Raw genomic sequence first — 20,680 nt, 5'->3', positions numbered from 1 at the left:
CCAAGGAACAGGCACATTGTTGTTATTTGGGGTTTAGATTCTTCTCTCCTTTGCTCTCCTAGCCAGGCCCCCTAGGCCTGTGGCTTTGTTTTGGACAGCTCCCCTGCTTCTCCTTTTCCCTTGTGTATTCTCCCCCCTTCTTTCCCCTCTCCCTGCTTTGGGGTTTTGGTAATGAATTTTTATTCACCAAAAAAAAAAAACAAATAGTCACATGACCACTAATTACATAAAAATAAAACTAAGTAGGGAATCCCGTATGCATCCTAACCCATATTTTAGGCCCATAAAAGTGGCCTATTATAAAGAAAACCCATGGGATCAAAGGCCCAACATGTATAGAACCCAACCCCGACTTATTCCTAATAAAATAGGCCAATTCGGAGATGAACCTGCATCAGTGGCGAGCCAAAATCGGCCGCACCAATTGAAAGATATTGTCATTTTAACCCAAAACCCTTAAAACGGAATCTAGAAAAACAATATAATTAAAAATATTTTTTTATCAACCCGGCCTGACCAGGATTAACCCAGCTCGACCCGGATAACCCAGCCCGACAAGGACCTAGCCCAGGCCTAGGCCATGTCTTGCATGCACGTGACGCTGTTGTGGCACGTGACCATGCCTGCAAGTGCCTTGTCCCATCGGTGCCACGCCCTTATTGATGCTTTGTCCCGTCACCCGCGCCGCTCGAGCCAAAGCGCACCATGGGCCTACCCCTAGCCCATAGGGGCTGAAGAGCATTTCACCGAGCACTTGGGGGACTATATAATAAACCCCCTCATTTGGGCCCCTTGGGGGGGAGCAAATATTCTGAAAAAAAATAGGGCGATGAAGCTCTTGCAGCCCTCTTTTAGATGAGCCCTTCCCCACCTTCATACCATGGTCCAGTAGCCTTGTAAAATTATTAGAATACCCCTTGATCACAAGATTTGCCATTCGAAGCACCTTCATTCATGGCGGCCATTGGTGCTTCCCGGCAGCTGATTCCGTCCATCCAAAGATACATACTGAGCCAAGGCCTATCCACTTGCTTAAATCTGATTTATATTGAAGGAGTCATGTTCCGGTTAAACTTAATTTGGTATAATGTTGTTTAAAATCGCTCTGACTGGAAATAAATTTTAGACATCAAAACAAATGAATATTTTACCGTTATTTTGGTTTTTAGCAATGTTTTATCATATTAAGAATTATGGAATTTTTGTACTTAGAGAAAAATACCAGAATTTAAAAGTTGAAAATTGCACATATCATCGAAAAAAGAGAAAATTCAGTTTTTGTTCTTGAATTTGGGGGTTGACTTTTTATCCTTTTATCCTTTTATTTTTTTTTTCAACTATTTTTATTGGATTCAAATAGGGTGTATTTGCTTATTTATGAATAATATCTTAAGTATTTGGCATAAATAGGTGTTTGCCACCCTAGTTTCGAACTAGGTTTCCTCAAGTTTCGATGGGGATAAGTGAATTTATATAGGTGTTCAGGACCTCAGGTCGAAACTTGCAAAATTACCGACATATGGCCAAAACAAGGTCGAAACCCAGCGAAACCAACCAAACCTGGTCGAATATAAATTCGAATCTTATCTCGTCTCGGTAGGCTACGAAACCGAGTTCTTCTTCCATGATTGTGGCAGCCACTGAGTATTGTGCTGCCTGATGAGTACTATTAGAGAAGATGTTATACTCAGATTGATTTGCTGTGATTTGGTTAAATGCTGGAAGGTTTGCAGGCTACCAGATTTACAGACATCAAGAAAGTCTGCCTACCTTTCGAGCTTCGTCACCATCAGTAGAATTGATCAAGTTTCACTCTACAAAATAATTAGGAGTCGAGAATGATAAAGAGATAAACAAAAAGGTACGATAAAGAAGATGAGAGACCAAAGGTGCTCTTTCTCAATAAGTAGGGCCATGAGACCTTGACATCTCCCCAGTGAATGAGGAGTTTGTGGAAGGTCCTCGTTTTCTCCTCAAGCCAACCCCAATTCAATTAACATTACCCAATAGCTGTGCATTCTTCAATTCCATTTCTATCTACAGTATTAATCCCTATCCACAAATGTTCTCACTCCACAAAGTTCAAAGAAAAAAAAAGTTTACAAGTCTAGTTTTTGCAATAATTGCAAAAGAAACCATGACAAGGAAGATGATTGGCAATCTCGGGAAAAGTTAACAATCAGGTAACATGTCCGTATAAATGAAACAAACAATCTTGTAAACTTATAATTTCTGTTAATATCAGTCTATATCTACAATGAGTCAGGAAGCAAACATTATGAAAATTTACCATAACCATATCCGGACATATATGCAGAGTTCAAACAAGAGTTAGTATGCCACCAGTGTACATATCCAACTATGAAAAATTTGGTCTAATTTGTAATTCTCATAACACTAACAGAAAATGGGGATGTAACGAGTAGGATACTAAACCCAGCGTTTTCCCCAAGGCCATCCTTATATTTTCAATGGTGTGGTTAATCATCTGCAGTTCAGACAAACCCCATCCCCCAAAAGAATGCACACCGTGTTACTTAATCCAAAGGATTCATTGGGTTACTGAAAAATAGACTAACCAGAAACAATGGATAACGATAGCAGAACTTGCAAAAGAAGTTCCAGACCGGAAGAAGAAGAGACTAACCTGAGTGGTCGCAACTTGTGGATCTCGGATTGTAGGATTCTCAAGCAAAATCAGGTGTCAAGGCTCCGTTTGCCCTTCTATCTGTTACTAACTGGTGTTGCAACTTCTTGATTTCAACCAAATAACCTACAAATCAGGGGAGAGAAATGCCAGTTGTTACCGAGAGACGGATAGATTCAATAGGAAAGGGTTTCCGCATTCAAGAATCAGGGGAGGGGAAAAGGGTTTCAGGCAAAGACCTCAGATCGTCTGATCGATGTGAGTTGGTGAACGCTGGCCAGAAAGCAGCAGTACAAGTAGGAAGAGGATGAAAGACACAAAAGAATGATCTAAACCGGTCAGTAAGAGCACAAAACAGAGTATGCTTCACTCAGCAAAATTAGACCGTTTGAGTTTGAGTTCACAAAACTAGACAAAACAGTGTTTTTACAATCCTACCTCATTGAAAGACCTTTTTGACAGTTTTACCCCCAACTCCCCTTCCGCAATCACGGTCCGACGAGATCAGCTGCTCTTATCCCTTTATTCTTCTTGCTGCCACCACCTGTCATGGCCTGTTATGTGCCTACACTAGATTGGGTCAGCCTAATATGGGATAGGTTAAAGAACTTGATTTAATGTGTTCCTACAACTTCGGAGCTTTTGACATATCAGTACCTAACATGCCCTTGCGCCCCCATCCCATACCCCCCTTTGTTCTTCTTCTTCTTCTTCTTCTTTCTTTTTCTTGCTGCCACCCAACCCATCCCTACCCCCTGCTTCTTCCTCCTTCTTGCCATGCCGCCCAAACCCCTGTTTCTCCTCCCGCCCACCTCTCTCTCTCCCTGCTTGCGCATGATTAACTGATACAAAGAAGACACCTGTTCTTCCTCCCTCTGGCTTTGCTTTGTTGTGCTCAGTGCTATGTTGTTGTGTAAAACAACTCCATTTTTTATTTGTATTTTCTACCCTATCTAGGAGAGCTGTCATTTCCAATCCCATTAGAAATATATATAAATACCCTCAAAGCTTCCAACGAATTTGCTCATCATTCGTTCTTAGTTTTCCATTTTAAAAAGCGAAGAGAATAATCATGAAGAAAATGAAGAGCCCATCACCAATACCTCCGCGTGGTTGGACTCGTCAAAGAAATTGATATCTGGGCTCACCATTCCAACCATGGCCATGGTTGCTCTGGCTCTCTTCCTCTGCATTTTCTTGGACAAAAAAAGGAGGAGGACGAAAAAAACCCATTGATTAGGTGACAATGGAGAGGAAGCTGATAAAGATGAAGCAGCATTGAGATTTTTTGCCCGATAGGCTTTGAAGCATCGGTTGATTGTGGACGTTTCTTAGTTACTCAATTACTTCTCATGGTGCCTTTCTTTATCTTGTATTGAGAAAGGAGATCTGGATTCTAGCATCAAAGGAAGTAAACTTTAATTGATTGCCACAGCTGCATTAGACTGAAGAGAGGTTAGCGATTGACTGGTGATGGCTTATTTTATTTATTTATTTATTTTTGATGTGCGGAGATCTCGCTATACTGTTGGAGGGTTAAACTGAAGTGATACAGTTACGAACCGTGAGAGGTGATTTTGTGATGAAATGCCAGCATCTGCTTTGCATACGTATTCCGTCCCAAAAATAACAGGCAGGAGGGAGGAAGAAACGGGGGTGGCGGAGGAGAGACTGTTGGAATTTTTCAAAATATTGATGTGGACTTTTAGTCCCACATCGGCTATGAAAGGAAAGCTCATTGGGTTTATATGTGTTAGTAGTAAGTAGTTATTATTATCACATGTAATGCTAGAAGAGATTATGCGGTGCACTTGCGGCGAGGACGGTAACCGTCCAAGCGTGTGTGCGTGTACACGTGCGGCGTGCGTGAGGCGCAATGTGGCGCTTTGATGGGCCACGAATTCTCTCGATCCAAATATCAAAAAAAATCTCGATAGCTTCACGGTGTTCTTGTCTACTCGCAGCGATGGATGTCCCTGATTTATCTTGGGAGGCGGGTTTGTTGCAACCCTTTGCAGGATTAGGAGGGTGCAAATATTGTCCGAAGGACGAGCGATTTCGTTCGACTCGGGCCTTCTTTCTGTCCTCTCCTTTTTGTTTAGATTTCTAACAATCTTAAGACAGTATTTGCAATAGAGGAGACTGCAATCATGAAGATACCTGGGAACGAGATAAGTAAACTTGAGAAGTTTGATGGGTCATTTTTCAAACGTTGGAAATGGAAGATGTATTTCTTCCTCACTGCTTGAAACTTGCTCATGTCCTGAACGAAGAGAAGCCAGAGCACCGACACCGGCGCAGACACCACTGTAGAAGCTTCAAGTGGAGAGATACCGGTGCAGAACAATGCAGCGGAAGTGGGAGCAAGACGACTTCATGTGCAAGGGCTACATCCTCAATGGGTTATCAAACACACTTTATGATGTGTATAAGCCCAAATTTGCAGGCGACACGTCGAGAGAACTATGGGAGGATCTCGACAAAAAGTACAAAATTGAGGATGCTGGCAACAAGAAGTTTCTTATAAGTAAGTTGTTTGATTACAGGATGGTAGGAGATAAGTCTATTATTTCACAAACCTATGAGTTGCAAGGTCTTATGAATCAAATCATCTCTGAGGGTCATTCTCTTGACGAATCTTTCCAAGTGTCATCTATTATTTCAAAGTTACCTTTTGCTTAGAAAGATTGTCGGAAAGAGTTGAAAAGAAGAAGGATGCAATGACTATGCAAGAGTTGATTAAGTATATCCAAGTTGAAGAGAATTCTCATAAACTGGATAAACTTGAATTGGAGAAAAAATCTCCAAAGGCTCATGTCATAAAAATGCATCTTCTAAGGGCAAGAAGAGAAAGTATGATGGGAAAGGCAATGTTTCGAGAAGAAATAGGGTACATTTATTAACCCCAAAGCGGCTTTGGAAATGCGGAAAAGCCGATTATTTCAAGAAAGCAGATGCAGAGTTTATATCAAGGAGAAGCAACAAAAGGACCAAGCCAACATGGTTGACAATGATGATGGCTGCTATGATATCCGAGGTATATGCGAGTGGGTGATGATGAGGAATGGTGGATCGATTCGGTGCAACCAAACATGTTGCCAAGAACAAAAATTTGTTCAAAGTTTATGAACCTATAAGCGGATGGACAAGATCTCTTTATAGAAAATTCTTCAACTTGCTAAGGTCATAGGTAAAGGCACGGTGGTTCGAATCTCACATCCGGAAAAAGCTTACTTTGAATGATGTACTTCATGTTCTGATATTAGGAAGAACTTAATGTCTCAGTAAGCTTGCTTGACAAACATGGATTTAAAATCTTGTTTGAGTCGGGGAACATCATAGTGTCCAAAGGGGAGTTTATGTTGGGAAAGGATATGCATCGAACGGGATGTATAAATTTAATATGATTAATGAAAACTCATCTTCGCTTACATTGTTTCTATTTTTGATACATGGCATTCTAGACTTGGGCATGTTAATTATAAGTGCATGTTAAATATGGTTAAATTAGGTTTATTACCGGAATGCACATCTTCTAGTCATGACAAATGTTCTGTATGCATCAAGTCTAAAATTGCTAGGAAATCTTTTAAGAAAGTAGAAAGGAATACACAACTCTTAGAATTAGTACATTCGATTTGTGTGAGTTAGAAGGTATTCTAACTAGAGGTGGTAAAAGATATTTCATCACATTTATAGATGATTTTCAAAATACACATATGTATATCTGTTAAGGACTAAAGATGAGGCTTTGGAGAAATTCAAAATCTACAAAGCCGAAGTGGAAAATCAATTGGATCGTAAGATTAAAATCTTACGAGGTGATAGGGAAGGGAATACTTCTCCACTGATGATTTTTGTGAAGTTTATGAAATTATCCATCAAACAACGGCACCCTATAGTCCTCAAATGAATGGAGTAGCGAAAAAAAATAGGACTCTAACGAAAATGGTGAATACACTTTTACTTACTTGACTTACCAAAGAATTTATGGGGGAAGCATTAATGACTCGCTTGTCATATACTTAACCGTATACCCCATAAAAAGACTAATATTACTCCCTATGAATATTGGATGAAGAGAAAACCTTCTCTTGGATATTTCAAAGTATGGGGATGTAGAGCATTGGTAAGATTAACTGATCCTAAAAGACCTAAATTAGGTGAAAAGGCAATTGAATGTATTTTCATTGGCTATGCCCAACATAGCAAAGCCTATAGATTTATAACAATGGAATCTACAGAGACCGTTAGCCAAAATACAATTTTAGAATCTAGAATGCGAGTTCTTTGAGGATTCATTCTCTAGGAAACGGAAGAATGAAAATACAAACAAAGAGGGTCAAGATATTGTTCAATCAAATTACGAGAATAATGAGAGTGTTGAACTTAGAAGAAGTAAAAGAATTAGAGTGGAAAAATCCTTTGGTCCACATTTCTATCAATTCTTGGTAGAAGGAAACAAAAATGAAGTTACATATTCTTGTGTGTATAATATTGAACATGATCCATTGACTTTTCGAGAAGCCATGAATTCTCAAGATTCTCTTTTTGGCAAGAAGCTATAAATGATGAAATGGATTCTCTCATGGATAATAAAACATGAATTTTAACGATTTACCTCCTGGATTTAAATCTATTGGTTGTAAGTGGATTTTAAGCGAAAGCTTAAAGTCGATGGAACCATTGATAAATTTAAAGCTAGGCTTGTAGCAAAGGGCTTTAAGCAAAAAGAAGGCATTGATTATTTCGATACATATGCTCCTGTTGCTAGAATTAGTACGATTAGATTATTAATTGTTTTAGCATCGATTAATAAACTTGTTATACACCAAATGGATGTTAAAACGCTTTTCTAAATGGAGATTTAGAAGAAGAAGTTTACATGGAACAACCCAAAGGGTTTGTTTTGAAAGGCCAGAAAGTAAGGTTTGTAAACTAGTCAAATCTTTATATGGTCTAAAACAAGCTCCTAAGCAATGACATGATAAATTTGACCAAAAGGTTATAGCAAATGGATTTAGAATAAACGAATCTGATAAATGTGTTTATTCTAAATTCAAGAATGGACACGGTGTTATAATATGTTTATATGTTGATGATATGTTAATCTTTGGTACTAATACAAGCACTATTTTGGAGACAAAGGCTTTCCTATCTTCGTGTTTTGATATGAAAGATATGGGTGAAGCAAATATAATTTTGGGAATCAAAATTGTTAGATCCTCTGATTGTATTTCTTTAACACGTCTCATTACATAAAGAAAATATTAAAGAAATTCAATCATGAGGATTGTAAACCGCTTGCTACCCCATATGATCATTCTATTAGATTAATTTCTAATGAAGGGAATTGTATATCTCAATTGGAATATGCTAGTATTATTGACAAACTTAATGTATGCCATGCAGGCACTCATCCCGATATAGCTTTTGCAGTTGGTGTTTTGAGTAGGTTTACTCATAACCCTAGACAAATTCATTGGAATGCGTTCTAGAGTACTTAAGTACTTAAAGGGCACAATGAATTATGCATTAAGTTATAAGGATTTTTCCGCAATACTAGAAGGATACACAGATGCTAATTGGATCACAGGATCCGATGAATCAAAGTCCACAAGTGGTTGGATATTTACTTTGGGTGGAGGATCAATTTCTTGGGGATCCAAGAAACAGATCGTAGTTTCACACTCCACTATGGAGTCCGAATTTATCGCTTTAGCAATGGCGATAAGAAGGAAGAGAATGGCTTAGGGACCTCTTAACAGAGATTCCTCTCGTGGCCTAAGCCAATACCGCTTATATCAATATCTTGTGATAATGAAGCAACATTATCAAGGGCTTATAATAAAGTCTACAATGGAAAGTCAAGGCATATCGGTTTAAGACATAGCTATGTAAGAGAACAACTCATCAAAGGAGTTGTGACTATTAGTTTTGTAAAGTCCAAGTAAAATTTGGCTGATCCCTTTACAAAAGGCTTGGGTAGGGATGTGGTATGGAAGACTTCCAGGGAGATGGGTTTAAAGCTTTTAAATGAGAGGTAACCTACAAGTGGAAACCAACTAGACATTAGACCAACATCTAGTCAACTAGTTCCATGGAAAAACACTTGTAGTAATAACCGGTTATGCACTCAACTAGTAGAGATAAGATCTCTTGACATCTCAAGGTAGTGCATGTTTGTATGGAGAAACCGACAGAGGGTAGGATCAATCCTTCAATGAGTCTATGCCTTATAGGAAATGCAAGTCATACAATTGCATTTTATTAGATTCACCTATATAAGTGCAGGAAGTGGGGCAGCTTTTGCGAGATTCAAAGCTTGTCTCTAAGGCACTTATGAAAACCTAAGATGAAAGCACAAGGCCATAAATGTGCGGGTGTTATTGAAACTATGTTCAAGTAAGTCATATGTCTAGTATATTAGATTTGTCGCTATAAAATTCTAAGTTCAAGGCTACGACTACTTCGTTTTTGACAAGTACTAATGTATTTTGACAACATAAAGGTTCACGTCGAAAGACACCTTTATGTAAGTATGATTTAGAAGTACAGAGAGTTTATTGACTGAGGCTCAATTATTTTAAAAATTGGGGAAAATTGTTGGAATTTTTCAAAATATTGATGTGGACTTTTAGTCCCACATCGGCTATGAAATGAAAGTTCATTGGGTTTATATGTGTTAGTAGTAAGTAGTTATTATTATCACATGTAATGGTAGAAGAGATTGTACGGTGCACTTGCGAGCGAGGACGGTAACCATCCGAGCGTGTATGCATGTGCTGCGGCGCCTGCTGGCGTCGTGGCGCGCGCACGTGAGACGCAATGTGGCGCTTTGATGGCGCACTTTGCACTTCGCACGTGGGCATCGTCGCGATGTCGCCATCTTTTCGAGATCGACGGTGTCCGATCAAAGGGTGCTTAGGATCGATCCGACCGTTGGATCGGTGGCTGATCAAAGAGGGAGTGCAACCCTTGGTTTAACATTGACCCCAAGAGTTGCAGCCCACACGAACAGCCAAGGGAGCCCAGCCCAATAGTCATGACCTGTCGAGGTCAAGCCATATGAGCCAATGGGTGTGACCCATCCGAACAGGCCTTGTGGGCCTATAAATGGGCCACGAATTCTCTCAATCCAAATATCAAAAAAAATCCCGATAGCTTCACAAGTGTTCTGTCTCGCAACCGCAGCAGTCCGCCGATTTATCTTGGGAGGCAGGGTTTGCTTTGCAACCCTTTGTAGGATTAGGAGGGTGCAAATACTGTCTTAAGGACAGAACGATTTCGTTCGACTCGGCCTTCTTTCGTCCTCTCCTTTTTGTTCGATTTCTAACAGAGGCTAGGGGATTGAGTGGGGTTGCGGGGAGAAGAACATATGCTTATCCTGTAGTCGCAGGGGTATGGCGGGTGGGTGGCAGAAGGAAGAAGAAGGGGATAGGAGCAGCTGGACTCGTCAGACCATGATTGGGGAAGGGAAGTTGGGGGGCTAAAACTGTCAAAAAGGTTTTCCAATGGAGTAAGAACACTGTTTTTTCTAATTTTGTAAACTCAAACTCAAAACAGTGTACTTTTGTTAATTGAAACAATCAATGGATAATTTTGCAAGGGCAGACATAATCATGCCTAATGGCCCTAATCCTGTAATTTTCCCCAAAAAAGAATGGATGTTATAGTTGGGAAATAGAGTTTTTGACTGGGCGAGTCTTCTTAGTTAAATCAAAATTTTGGAAAACCTAATCCAAAGTCTTGTAGACTATGTCATGGTAAAAAATGGACTCGGTCATACATCATTCAATTCAAATAATACTTGGTATTTTTTACCTGAGTCTTGAGACTCAGTACAAATGTGGCAATTTTAGTCATTTTTTAATAAATCATAAAGCGATAAAACTGGTTAACTTTAGTAACTGAGTCGATTAAAATAGTAAATATGTATTCTAAAACATTAAGAAACCCTCAACTCTTTGACTCTATTCTCTTGTTCAATGGTATAAACTCATAATGCATTGATATGTATTTCATTGATTTTTTTTTTTCTAATTTCACATATTTCCTGTATTTTTTTGTTTTTATTTTTACTAGTTGATACGTATTTATTATATTAAAAAATTAAGAAAAAAACATGATTCACCTTAACTGAATTTGACAAGGCCGAGTCACCAACCTTTTTCGAAAGACCAGTAGAATAGGAAAACTTGATTTTCCAACTATGGTTTTGAGGTGTTACTTGAATTATCGACGTTAAAAAAATTAGTATTAGGCATTAACATACTTAACGCATCTAACTCTATCCAAATGTTGACTTTTTGAAGCATTTTGTATCTACGTAATAACAAAACGACTTCCTCTTTGAAGAGGAAAAGAAATAAACAAAAAGGGGAGGGGGGGTCGGCTGGTCTTCATTAGAATATCCATATATAATTCTGGTAAAAGCCAGTTTATCGGAATAGAATATTTAAATAGGTTGGAAAAAAATTCCTATTATCTAGATCCCTTTTCCTTTCGAAATTGGAACACTACCAAATCTAATATGACGTTTTAGAGATTATTTTTTAATATTGTTAGAAGCATCCCACAAACACCTCTAATGTTTTTTTTTTGCATTTTTCTTGTAGTGCTATTATTGAATCTAAGGTACCATTTGATAACGTTACGCGTGTTTCTATTCCGTTTCTCAACAAAAACGTATTTTGATGTTTTTGATTGCAAAAACATGCTTCTGGGTTGTAAAATGGTGTTTGATAAATTTGTGTTACAGGATCGTATCTAGAACACTTTTGCAATGTAAAGGTGTTTGATAAAACCTATTTCTGTAATAGTTTATCTTTAATTGTCTTTCTTGTTTCATACAAAGATTTCGGTAAAATTTTATTGTGTGGTAAAGTTTTATTCAATAAATTCAACAACATAGAGAAAGACTTATTACTCTACTTACACACTCCTCTTACATAGACACTTTAGGCGATAAAGTGCAACGGTGAAAGACAATTTTGAGATTTCCTTACACCCTGGATACAGTTCCTTATTTGCATCTTGCTTAAATCTATAATAAATTTCCACCCCATCTCTTATATCCTCTCTGCATCCACTTGTGGAACTACCCTAACTCCTTCAAATGCATGTCCAACAAACACATTGTCTATTATTTCATTCATGCTAACAATATCTATGTCTTCTTCTTCATCAACCACAAGGTTTTCAGTTGTCGTCGTATTTGAAAAAACAACTTCCCCCATGGGAAATCCAAGTTGCTTCTAATTCCATCCAATACCAATGCTCAAGCACTTCATCCCATGTTTATCAGCCTTTGATTAATACAGTTTATATAAGGACATAAAATCTTCCTCCCTATGGGTACTTTCAAAAATGCGAACATTAGAAACCCGTTTACCCTGGCTATTTATGGATCACTACCAGATACCAAGGTCCCGTGACTTTCCAACACAACTCCAATCCATTCGATTAATAAAATATAATATCCACCTGTAAGAAGAGTAGTACTATAATAGTAAATAGAAACCTATACGAGTATATAAGAAAACATCATTAAATTATAAGATTATAAATTACAATCTACATGTAACTCTATTTTTATTGATATATTAATGGGAAAAGTTTTCATACACAGTCGTGTAAACCGTGTATGTGAAAGGGTGGGAGTTTCAAGACATTAATTAATGAGTGGGGATTTATGACTTTTCCAACTCTTTATGAGAGACCCTCTCACATACACGGCTTACACAACCATCGCAAATATATGCCAAAGAATAGGATTTTTACCAAGAAAAAATTTAATGTCTACACGTATATATGTTGAGGGTCTTCAAACTATAAAATCACACTCTACATAGAGGCAGCCAAATCGAGATTTGAAACTCTAGTCCCACTAGTCACTTCTATGCCACTCAACAATCTATTTGAAAAAAAACCCAAAACAAAACAAAATACTTGGTCGTAAATAGAATTTAATGTTCAATTTTCTTACCTTGCAAAAAGAAATATTCGTACAATTGGCACCATACCAATACGGTGGTGGGCCCATAGTACTACTTCAATTTGTGCCATTTTCATATCATATAACAAGTGCTTTCAACTAGGATTTTCATACCATACCTGTGTATGAGGATTTTATTAATCCTAAAGGGGCAAATTTTTTATTTTTTTGTACTACTAACTAATTTCTTGTTTCAATTATGTTCTAGAAGGCAAAAGAAAAAGATTTAGCTCAGTATTTCGTTCTTGATAAGTTCAATTAATGAAATCTTTGGTACCTAAAAGTATATAGGGGAAAAAGTAACCTGTAATTTTTTTTTTTTAAAATAGGAAAAAATGGAAATTCGTTCAAGCAAATAAAGAGGAAGATTATAGGTAGGGGTGTAAATGAATAGCCGAAATCCGTTTTCGTATTCGTGTCCGTATCCGTTTAGCTTTATCCGAATCCGTTCGAAAGTTAAACGGATGCGGATACGGATAGGCTATAGCTATCTGAAAAGCTATATTTACATGTAAACGGATAAAATATCCGAGCCGTATCCATTTAGCACTATCCGAATCCGTCCGATAGCTAATTGGATGCGGATGCGGATATAGCACTATCTGAGCCGAATCCGATCCGTTTACAGCTCTAATTATAGGTTACAAAATCCAAAATAGAATCATTTCTAGATCTCGTAGCTAACTGATGGGCTATTGAAACCATGCTCCAACTTTTGTTTTCCATCTTAAAATAGTAAAGTTTGTTTAGAAATATTCCTAGTATATATGTAGCCGAAGAGAAAACATTTCCCATGGCCAACTTCCTCGATCCTGTTGGAAAAACTTAACAATCTCCTCACAATCCGTCCGATTGTGGTAGCAGTGAGCCCTAATTGCCTTGTCTGTTGCAGCCCTTCGAGAACTACTCTAATACTTCGGATTCATGTGCGCTCCTTACATATCCAGAATTTAGTAATGCAAATATGCAAGATCCATCTAAAAAAATAATTGCCACCCAACCGGCCATGCAAGAAGTATACTCAAACTCTCGTCCCTGACTATGATGTAAGATGTTCTCGGAACAAACCCTTGGCAATCAGTCCATGGGATCACAAGATCATGAGTGGGTGAAATCACTTCTAGTTTTGCAGAGCTAATAAGATTTAGATTGTGAATCCATCTATTTATATTGGTCATGATGCTATGAGGATTGGCAGGCTTACCATATCTGACAAAGTTATTTTTAATAGTCCAAATAAAATAGCAAGTGATAGCAAATACCGACAATAAGAAAGAGAAGTTCGATTTAGAAAGGTGAGACTAGTTTATCATACTGTCAAACATATCTCGCAAAGTAGGACCATATAGATATTCAGTTTTTAACCCTAAAAATCATGTTGTGTAGACTCTCTAAGAAAAATGACAAGACAAAAAAGGTGCTAATCGTCTTTCTTTCTTAATTGCCAAAAAGGACAATACTCTTCAACTGGGAAAAGCCTCTCAATAAATTAGATCTGGTATTTAGCCCATCCATTAAGAGTTTTCAAAGAAAAATTTTAAATTTTAGGTGTAAAATAGATTTCCACAAACGGTGCCAAACAAGGTTTTCTCGCACCCAAAGAGGAAGGTGGATTGCGCAGAACAATAAAATTCTCAACAATTTTCGTTGAGAGGTTCCCCATCTTAGACAAATGACAAACCCGAAAAATCCTCATTAAAAGTACTAGCCAAAGGGAAATAAGGGGTGATTTACCAGTAAAATCCATGGTTCAAAGTATCGGTATGTATCGTAACATATCGATCTCTACGTATCAGTTCCGTTTCTTTAAAAAAAAAATTTTTAAAGTGTATCAAGTGTATCGTATTGTATCGGCCGATAAGCTCGATACGATCGATACACCCAATACGTACTTTATTGTCAACTGTTACGGCTTTAATACGCATCTATACATATCGATACATATTGATACGCTCAAAATATTCGATACAAACTACTTAAAGTCACATTTTTTATCCTAACCTCAATCCAACAAATGCAGAGACGGAAAAACCACTCTCCAGCCACTTTCAAAACCTTGAAAACTTGTTTCTAAACTAGGCTTTTTCATACAAATCAACTTAGGGCTTTCATTCAACACTTGAAAACGAATCAAGGAGTTGAAAAACATTATCCTTTGCACCATCCAACAAGTTGAAATAAAAAATTGAAGGGGACTTTGTAGGGAAAGTTTTTTGTTTTTTTTTATTTAAAAAAAACTTGACTTTTTTCTTTAAATCTTGCTTTTTAGGTATATTTTTTGCCATAAATCTATGCATTTAGGTAAAGCTAAGCTATTAGATGCATATAAGTTACACATTTGCAAGGATTTGAACTCAAATCCATGATTTTTTAGCCAAAAATGAAAAATTCTTCAATAAAGCTTTTTTGTTTTTTTATGAATGATGATGATGCTAGTGGTGATGATGATGATGGTGATGACGATGGTGATAGTGGTGGTGGTGATGGTGGTGTTGGCTGTGGTGGTGGTGGTGTTGGCGATGGTGGTGATGGGGCTTCACAGTCTTATGTTGAGATTCCGTGCACACATGCAACCTAAAATGTTGATCATGGTGGTCACCAACAGACTTACCATCGGAAGGGTAACACTAAGCGTTCCGTTGATCCACATGATAGTGATGTGCTTATGCGTAGCATGGGGTTATTGAGCATGAGTTCAGATCATGCTAGTGCTTCATCAGGCTATGGACAATATGCTGCAGGTTCTTCTTTAGGCTATGGATGTGGGGCTTCTTCGAGGTATATAAATAATGGATACAATGAGGTAGAACAACAACTTAGTGCTTACCGTCATTACCCACTCCAGAGCAGTACATACGATTCTACTATGAGTTGGAGACACATTACCATCAGTATGTCGATTGGGATGAATATTGTGCTTACGTTCGGTCAGTGCACAACATCATTCTAGTCACTTATTCTTGAAGACCCTTCCAGACATGAGTTTGATCCACCTCAACATTCTTTATGGCTATAGAGTGAGTCTACATGTAAGAAATTTATATTTTTATAACAATTTCAATTTTACCGCACTTGTATGGTTATACATTATTCTCCATTTTAGTGTTTATACATGATACATGTTATATATTGCTTGTTTATATAGTTTTTTTTTGTGTCAAAAAATGTATTTTCATGTGTATTTTGACTATTGTCATGCGCTTCTGCAGTGTTCAATATGTATTTTCAATACAATACGATATGTCTCTTAAAATCACCTAACCGATACGATACTCGATACTGATACTTTAAACCATGGTAAAATCTTAGTAATATTACTACTACGCAACATTTTAAGAAAAAGAAGCAAATATTTGAGGATGGGTTGAAGGGAAATAAGGGGCCAGATTGCAATCTTGAGGGCATCTCCTTCTTAGTGATTTACAAAGCACAATGGGTGGAATGAAACAATCTTGGATTATGTAGAATATTCTAGAGGGTTTAGAAAATATTAGTGTGAGATTTTGTAACATATTTGTTTCTTTGTTAGTTTCTCCCCCCCCCCCCCCCAAATATAGAGCTGCATATAGTCTAAATTTATAAGGGAATAATGGCTATAAATCTACAATTATGAAAGTGTTTAAGAGTCTACAATTGGAAGGCCACAACATTAAGAAAATTCAAACTAATTTTGGAAGAGAATAAGGTAATATTAAAGGTTTATAGAATTAGAATAAATATAGAAGGCATATTAAGTGGACGAGATTAATCTTTTGACACACAAATGAATATACCTTTTGACGTAGTAGAAGATTGTTGGGCTAGATTTCATTCTAGCGTAAATTTCCTCGAATCCACAAGGTAGAAGCTAAAGACGAAAACGTTAATTTTCAATAGATTTCAAGATAAACAATTACAAATCTTGAAGAGATCTTATATAATAGGTCAAATACAATTCAAAATTCAAAAAGTGTTCTAAAATTCAAAATTCAAAACATTTTGCCAAAAATAAAATTTGAAATTCAAATTTCAAAACTTTGGCTGACTTTTTCGATTTGATGTATGATTCGACTCATCTTGCTTAGTACCTCCGACCACTCCGGGTGGACTTTTCTTAATCCAACCGACTCTGATATCTCCTCTACATCACCTTTTATGATCTCAAACCTTCCAACGTGGTAAGGTTTGAAGAAATCATCGGCTTCTATTGCTCAACCTTAAAAGAGTAAGAGAAAGAGAAAATCAAAGTTAGACTGAACTCTATCATTGAGCTTTACAACAATAAAGCTTATTTGAGCACTTTCTTCTTAGACGTTCTCCAAAGTGCACTATTTGAGCACTTTTCTTGTAGTGATACAACCGTGGTTTTAATAAACTGACGTTAAATATGCTCGTGTCAATTGGTGGGGATTTGTCGAAAGGTTGGCGGGAAAGTTGCTTGAACTTGCAGTGGCGTTTACATAAACCACAACTATATATCCTACATTCCAGTGTAGTTATCGGAAACCGTGGACATAGAGCACATTTAGCAACGGTCCTTGACAATCGTAGGTATAGACCTTTGCCCAAAGTGCCTTATTTGAGGGATTATTATCCTCTCCAATTCCTTATAGGTCGGCAGTGCGACAGTGCTAGTGTGGATGTTCGACACATGGCAGCTCGGACATTCAACGGTCTAAGCTCAACATAGTCTGAGCTCGGACCATTGGATGTCTGAGCTACCACATGCCGGACAGCAGCAGCAGATAAAAATTCATTAAAATTACCTATTGTAACGTTTGAATACAAAACTTCAAAAAAACCCAACAATTTATTGAATATTTGCTTCTTTATGATTATTTGTATTTTTTTCAACAATGGTAAATACTTCGTTTCATATAAAAAATAAAAAATAAAGGTTGGGTACGCCGTCGAGCTATGAATCGTTGTCCCCTCCAATTCCTCACATGGGATGAAAATGACCACCCTACCCCTACCTGAAAACACTGCCCAGGGTGGGGTCCACTCCCCCCTATTAGAGGAATTGGAGGTGATAATTATTCATCGGGCTACTTAGCCATGTGTCTTTGTCTCTCTCCACCCCTGGTGAAATGATGCCCCTCCACAGTGCATTCCACGCTCTCCATTGGTGCATGACACTAATTTGTGAAAAGCAACCCGCGCGTCCAACCTTCACCCAAAGTAAAAATTGCAGTAAACAACTTTTAAAATCTTTGAAAATCTTTAGGCCTTATCCAGTGTATTAGGCTCCCGAGTTTAACAGGTCTGGGGAAGGTCAAATGTACTCAACCTTATCCCTTTGAAAATCTTTAAAAATAGGAAAAAAAAAAAAAGGATTACAACTTCTTAATTTGTGACATTAAATGACATTAAATGTTTCCCTTATTTATAAAACCAATATACATATACCAAGTGTATGTATATGATTGGATTATATTGCCTATAAATCACTATTAAAGTTTTCAAAAAATAAACATTAGCAGAGAGTTACAGTCCAGAATCAAGACCTCCCCAACCCTAATTTCTCATCTTCACCCATTTCTGATTTGACAATGGAGATCCCCAACAACCACATGACCCCACCTAAGGCTGATTTGTCCCAAATTCCAAGAGACCTCCATTGTTGGCTCATTTTCCCATGCAACTACTACGACAACAGTACTGAAAATGAAAATGAAAATGGCGAAGAAGTCCCCAAGGGCTTCCTTGGTTTTGTCAATCTTTCAGATCCCGATCGTGAGGTTCACAAGCTCCGGCTGACGGAAGCTACGGGCAGATTGGTCTGTGGATCCTCAGCTGGATGGCTCGTGACCTTGCGATCCGGTGGAGACATTCACTTACTACAACCCTTCACTAGGGCCCACATTCAGCTTCCGCAGCTTACTTTTGATGCGTTCCCTGATGTACCCTCAACTTTCGAGGGTTCCATGCGCCGCGTATATATAGATAAAGTCATTGTTGGTTTCTCTTACTCCTCGAATGCTGCACCAGCATCTTCTTCTTCTTCGTTTGAAACTGATGGAGTGGTTATGGCTCTGTGCTTCAAACCTAAGAAATTGGCATTTTATAGGGTTGGGAAGGACCAGAACTGGGCAAGCTTTGAAGGCTTTAGCGGGAAGTACAAAGACATCGCCTTTTACAAAAATCGATTTTACGCTATAAGAAATAGAAGCCATATTTTTGTAGCTTCTGGCCTTGATGGTCCTTCTGCAACAATGGAAGATCTTATGGAAATTCTCAATTATGGAGGCCTCAGTAAGTACTATCTGGTGGAGTCTTCAGGTGATTTGTTGCTGGTTGTAAGGCATCTTGGAAGTCAACGACGCCAAACCCTTTATTTTAGTGTTTTCAAGCTTGATGTCGATGGAGGGAATATGGAGAGGCTTGAAAGCATAGGCAACCATTGTCTGTTCTTGGACTGTAATACTGCAATCTCTCTATCTGCCTCTGATGTCCCTGGATGTAAGGGTAATCACATTTACTTCATAGGTACATGTTTTGCTGGTTATTCTATGCAGTCATTTGGGCGTTATGATATGGGAGTGTTTGACATAGAAGATGGAAATTTTGAACCTTTTAATTACTGCAATGATCGCAATTTAGTTATGCATCCACCCATTTGGTATCCGACATGTTATCCATGATGGCGTGGTGGGTTGTGATTCCGGATCCTCAAGCACTTAGCAATAGGATCCTGTGTTAGGTGGAAGATTTGATCTTTTGGAAGGATTTTGGAGGTATTGTGATGTTGTGGATAGATGGAACATATTTATACTGTTTTCCCTAATTATGCTTGTAGTAAACCTATTTAACTATTTTGGCTTTGTCATAGTTCTGTGAAGCTTTCTTTTGTTTTGCTTTATACTCTCATCTTTCAGTTGCAGCATTGTAGTGGAACTTTTTATCCATGTATGTTATGATCTTCCTGATGAGCTGAGTTATTTAGTTTTAAGTAAGTTGCAAATCTCTATTGGAATGTGATCATCCTTGATAAATTATGCATGTCGATAGTAGTGTGTTCCCAAGGATGAATGGCCTCACATTTACGTGTCATGACATCTAAGATGAGTCGTTTCCTTTTGTTAAAGGGATCCTGTACATATATGTGAATGGATGATAATGCATTGTACTCTATTGTGAACATGATTCTGGTCTAATCCATTATAGCTAGCCAATCTACCAGAGACATGCCATCTCAGTAATTGTGAATCATAAAACTTAAGGCGATAAAATGTAAATGCAACCTGAAGTTAATTGGAGAAGGTAATTATTCCCTTCCCCCTCCCCCCCAAAAAAAAAAAAAAAAAAAAAAAAAGAAAAAAAAGAACAAATATAAATGGGAGTTCAACCTCGAACATGAAGTACTCCTTTAAAGTACGAGTGTTAAGAAGAATGAGTACACTCAGCCACCGAGGTATTGGCTGAACCTCTTACTCTCACAAAAGAGTTCATACAGTGAAGAGAATTTATTTAACTTTTGATAAGAAGAACAATTTGTGGTTAGTTTAAAATTTTAGTACATCCAGACTTGCCTTGAGTTTTTTCTTGAATTTTTTCTCTATCGTGTACACTGAAATTTTCAGGTATCCTTGGCCCTCGGTTGAGTTAAGTTTACCATTATGCTATTCAGTGACAATTTGTACCTATTTCTTCCGATACATCAAGGATATTGAAGTAGATTCTGCTTTAAGTGTTGTTTCTTTGTACTATGTTATTGACATAAGTGGGTGGCAGTGATGTGTACACGCCAAGGAGATGAGATAAAATAGGGGAAAGAAGATAAAGAATGAATTACAAATAGATAATTAAGAAATAACATGGAGATAAAATAGGATAACTTAGGCTTTACGGATGGAGCCTTGGCGTCTTGGTGTCTTTGGGAGGTAGCCGACCTCTTTTCTCCGTAGAGAAATTGTAGGAACCAACAGTCAAAAGTTGATCTCATTAATGGAATAATAACTATTTAAGGAGTACAATGTCGTTATAATAACTACGTAGAACTCCCCACCTTGAAGCAACCAACCCCATCTTTACCACTATTAGATAACTTCTTAGTC

The 20,680-nt window shown here is 37.7% G+C and overlaps 1 protein-coding gene across 1 annotated transcript; it reads left to right on the top strand.

The window, feature by feature from the left end:
* The first annotated feature begins 18,175 nt into the window (after positions 1 to 18,175).
* Positions 18,176 to 19,267, top strand: LOC122659089. The gene has a single exon (XM_043854240.1). The coding sequence runs from the start codon at positions 18,176 to 18,178 to the stop codon at positions 19,265 to 19,267; it is 1,092 nt and encodes a 363-aa protein (XP_043710175.1).
* The last annotated feature ends 1,413 nt before the right edge of the window (positions 19,268 to 20,680 follow it).

This window comes from Telopea speciosissima, chromosome 4 (assembly GCF_018873765.1).
Source record: "Telopea speciosissima isolate NSW1024214 ecotype Mountain lineage chromosome 4, Tspe_v1, whole genome shotgun sequence".
Taxonomy (NCBI): Eukaryota; Viridiplantae; Streptophyta; class Magnoliopsida; order Proteales; family Proteaceae; genus Telopea; species Telopea speciosissima.
Note: the sequence above shows the minus strand (reverse complement) of the source record. Positions and strands in the feature narration are given on the sequence as shown.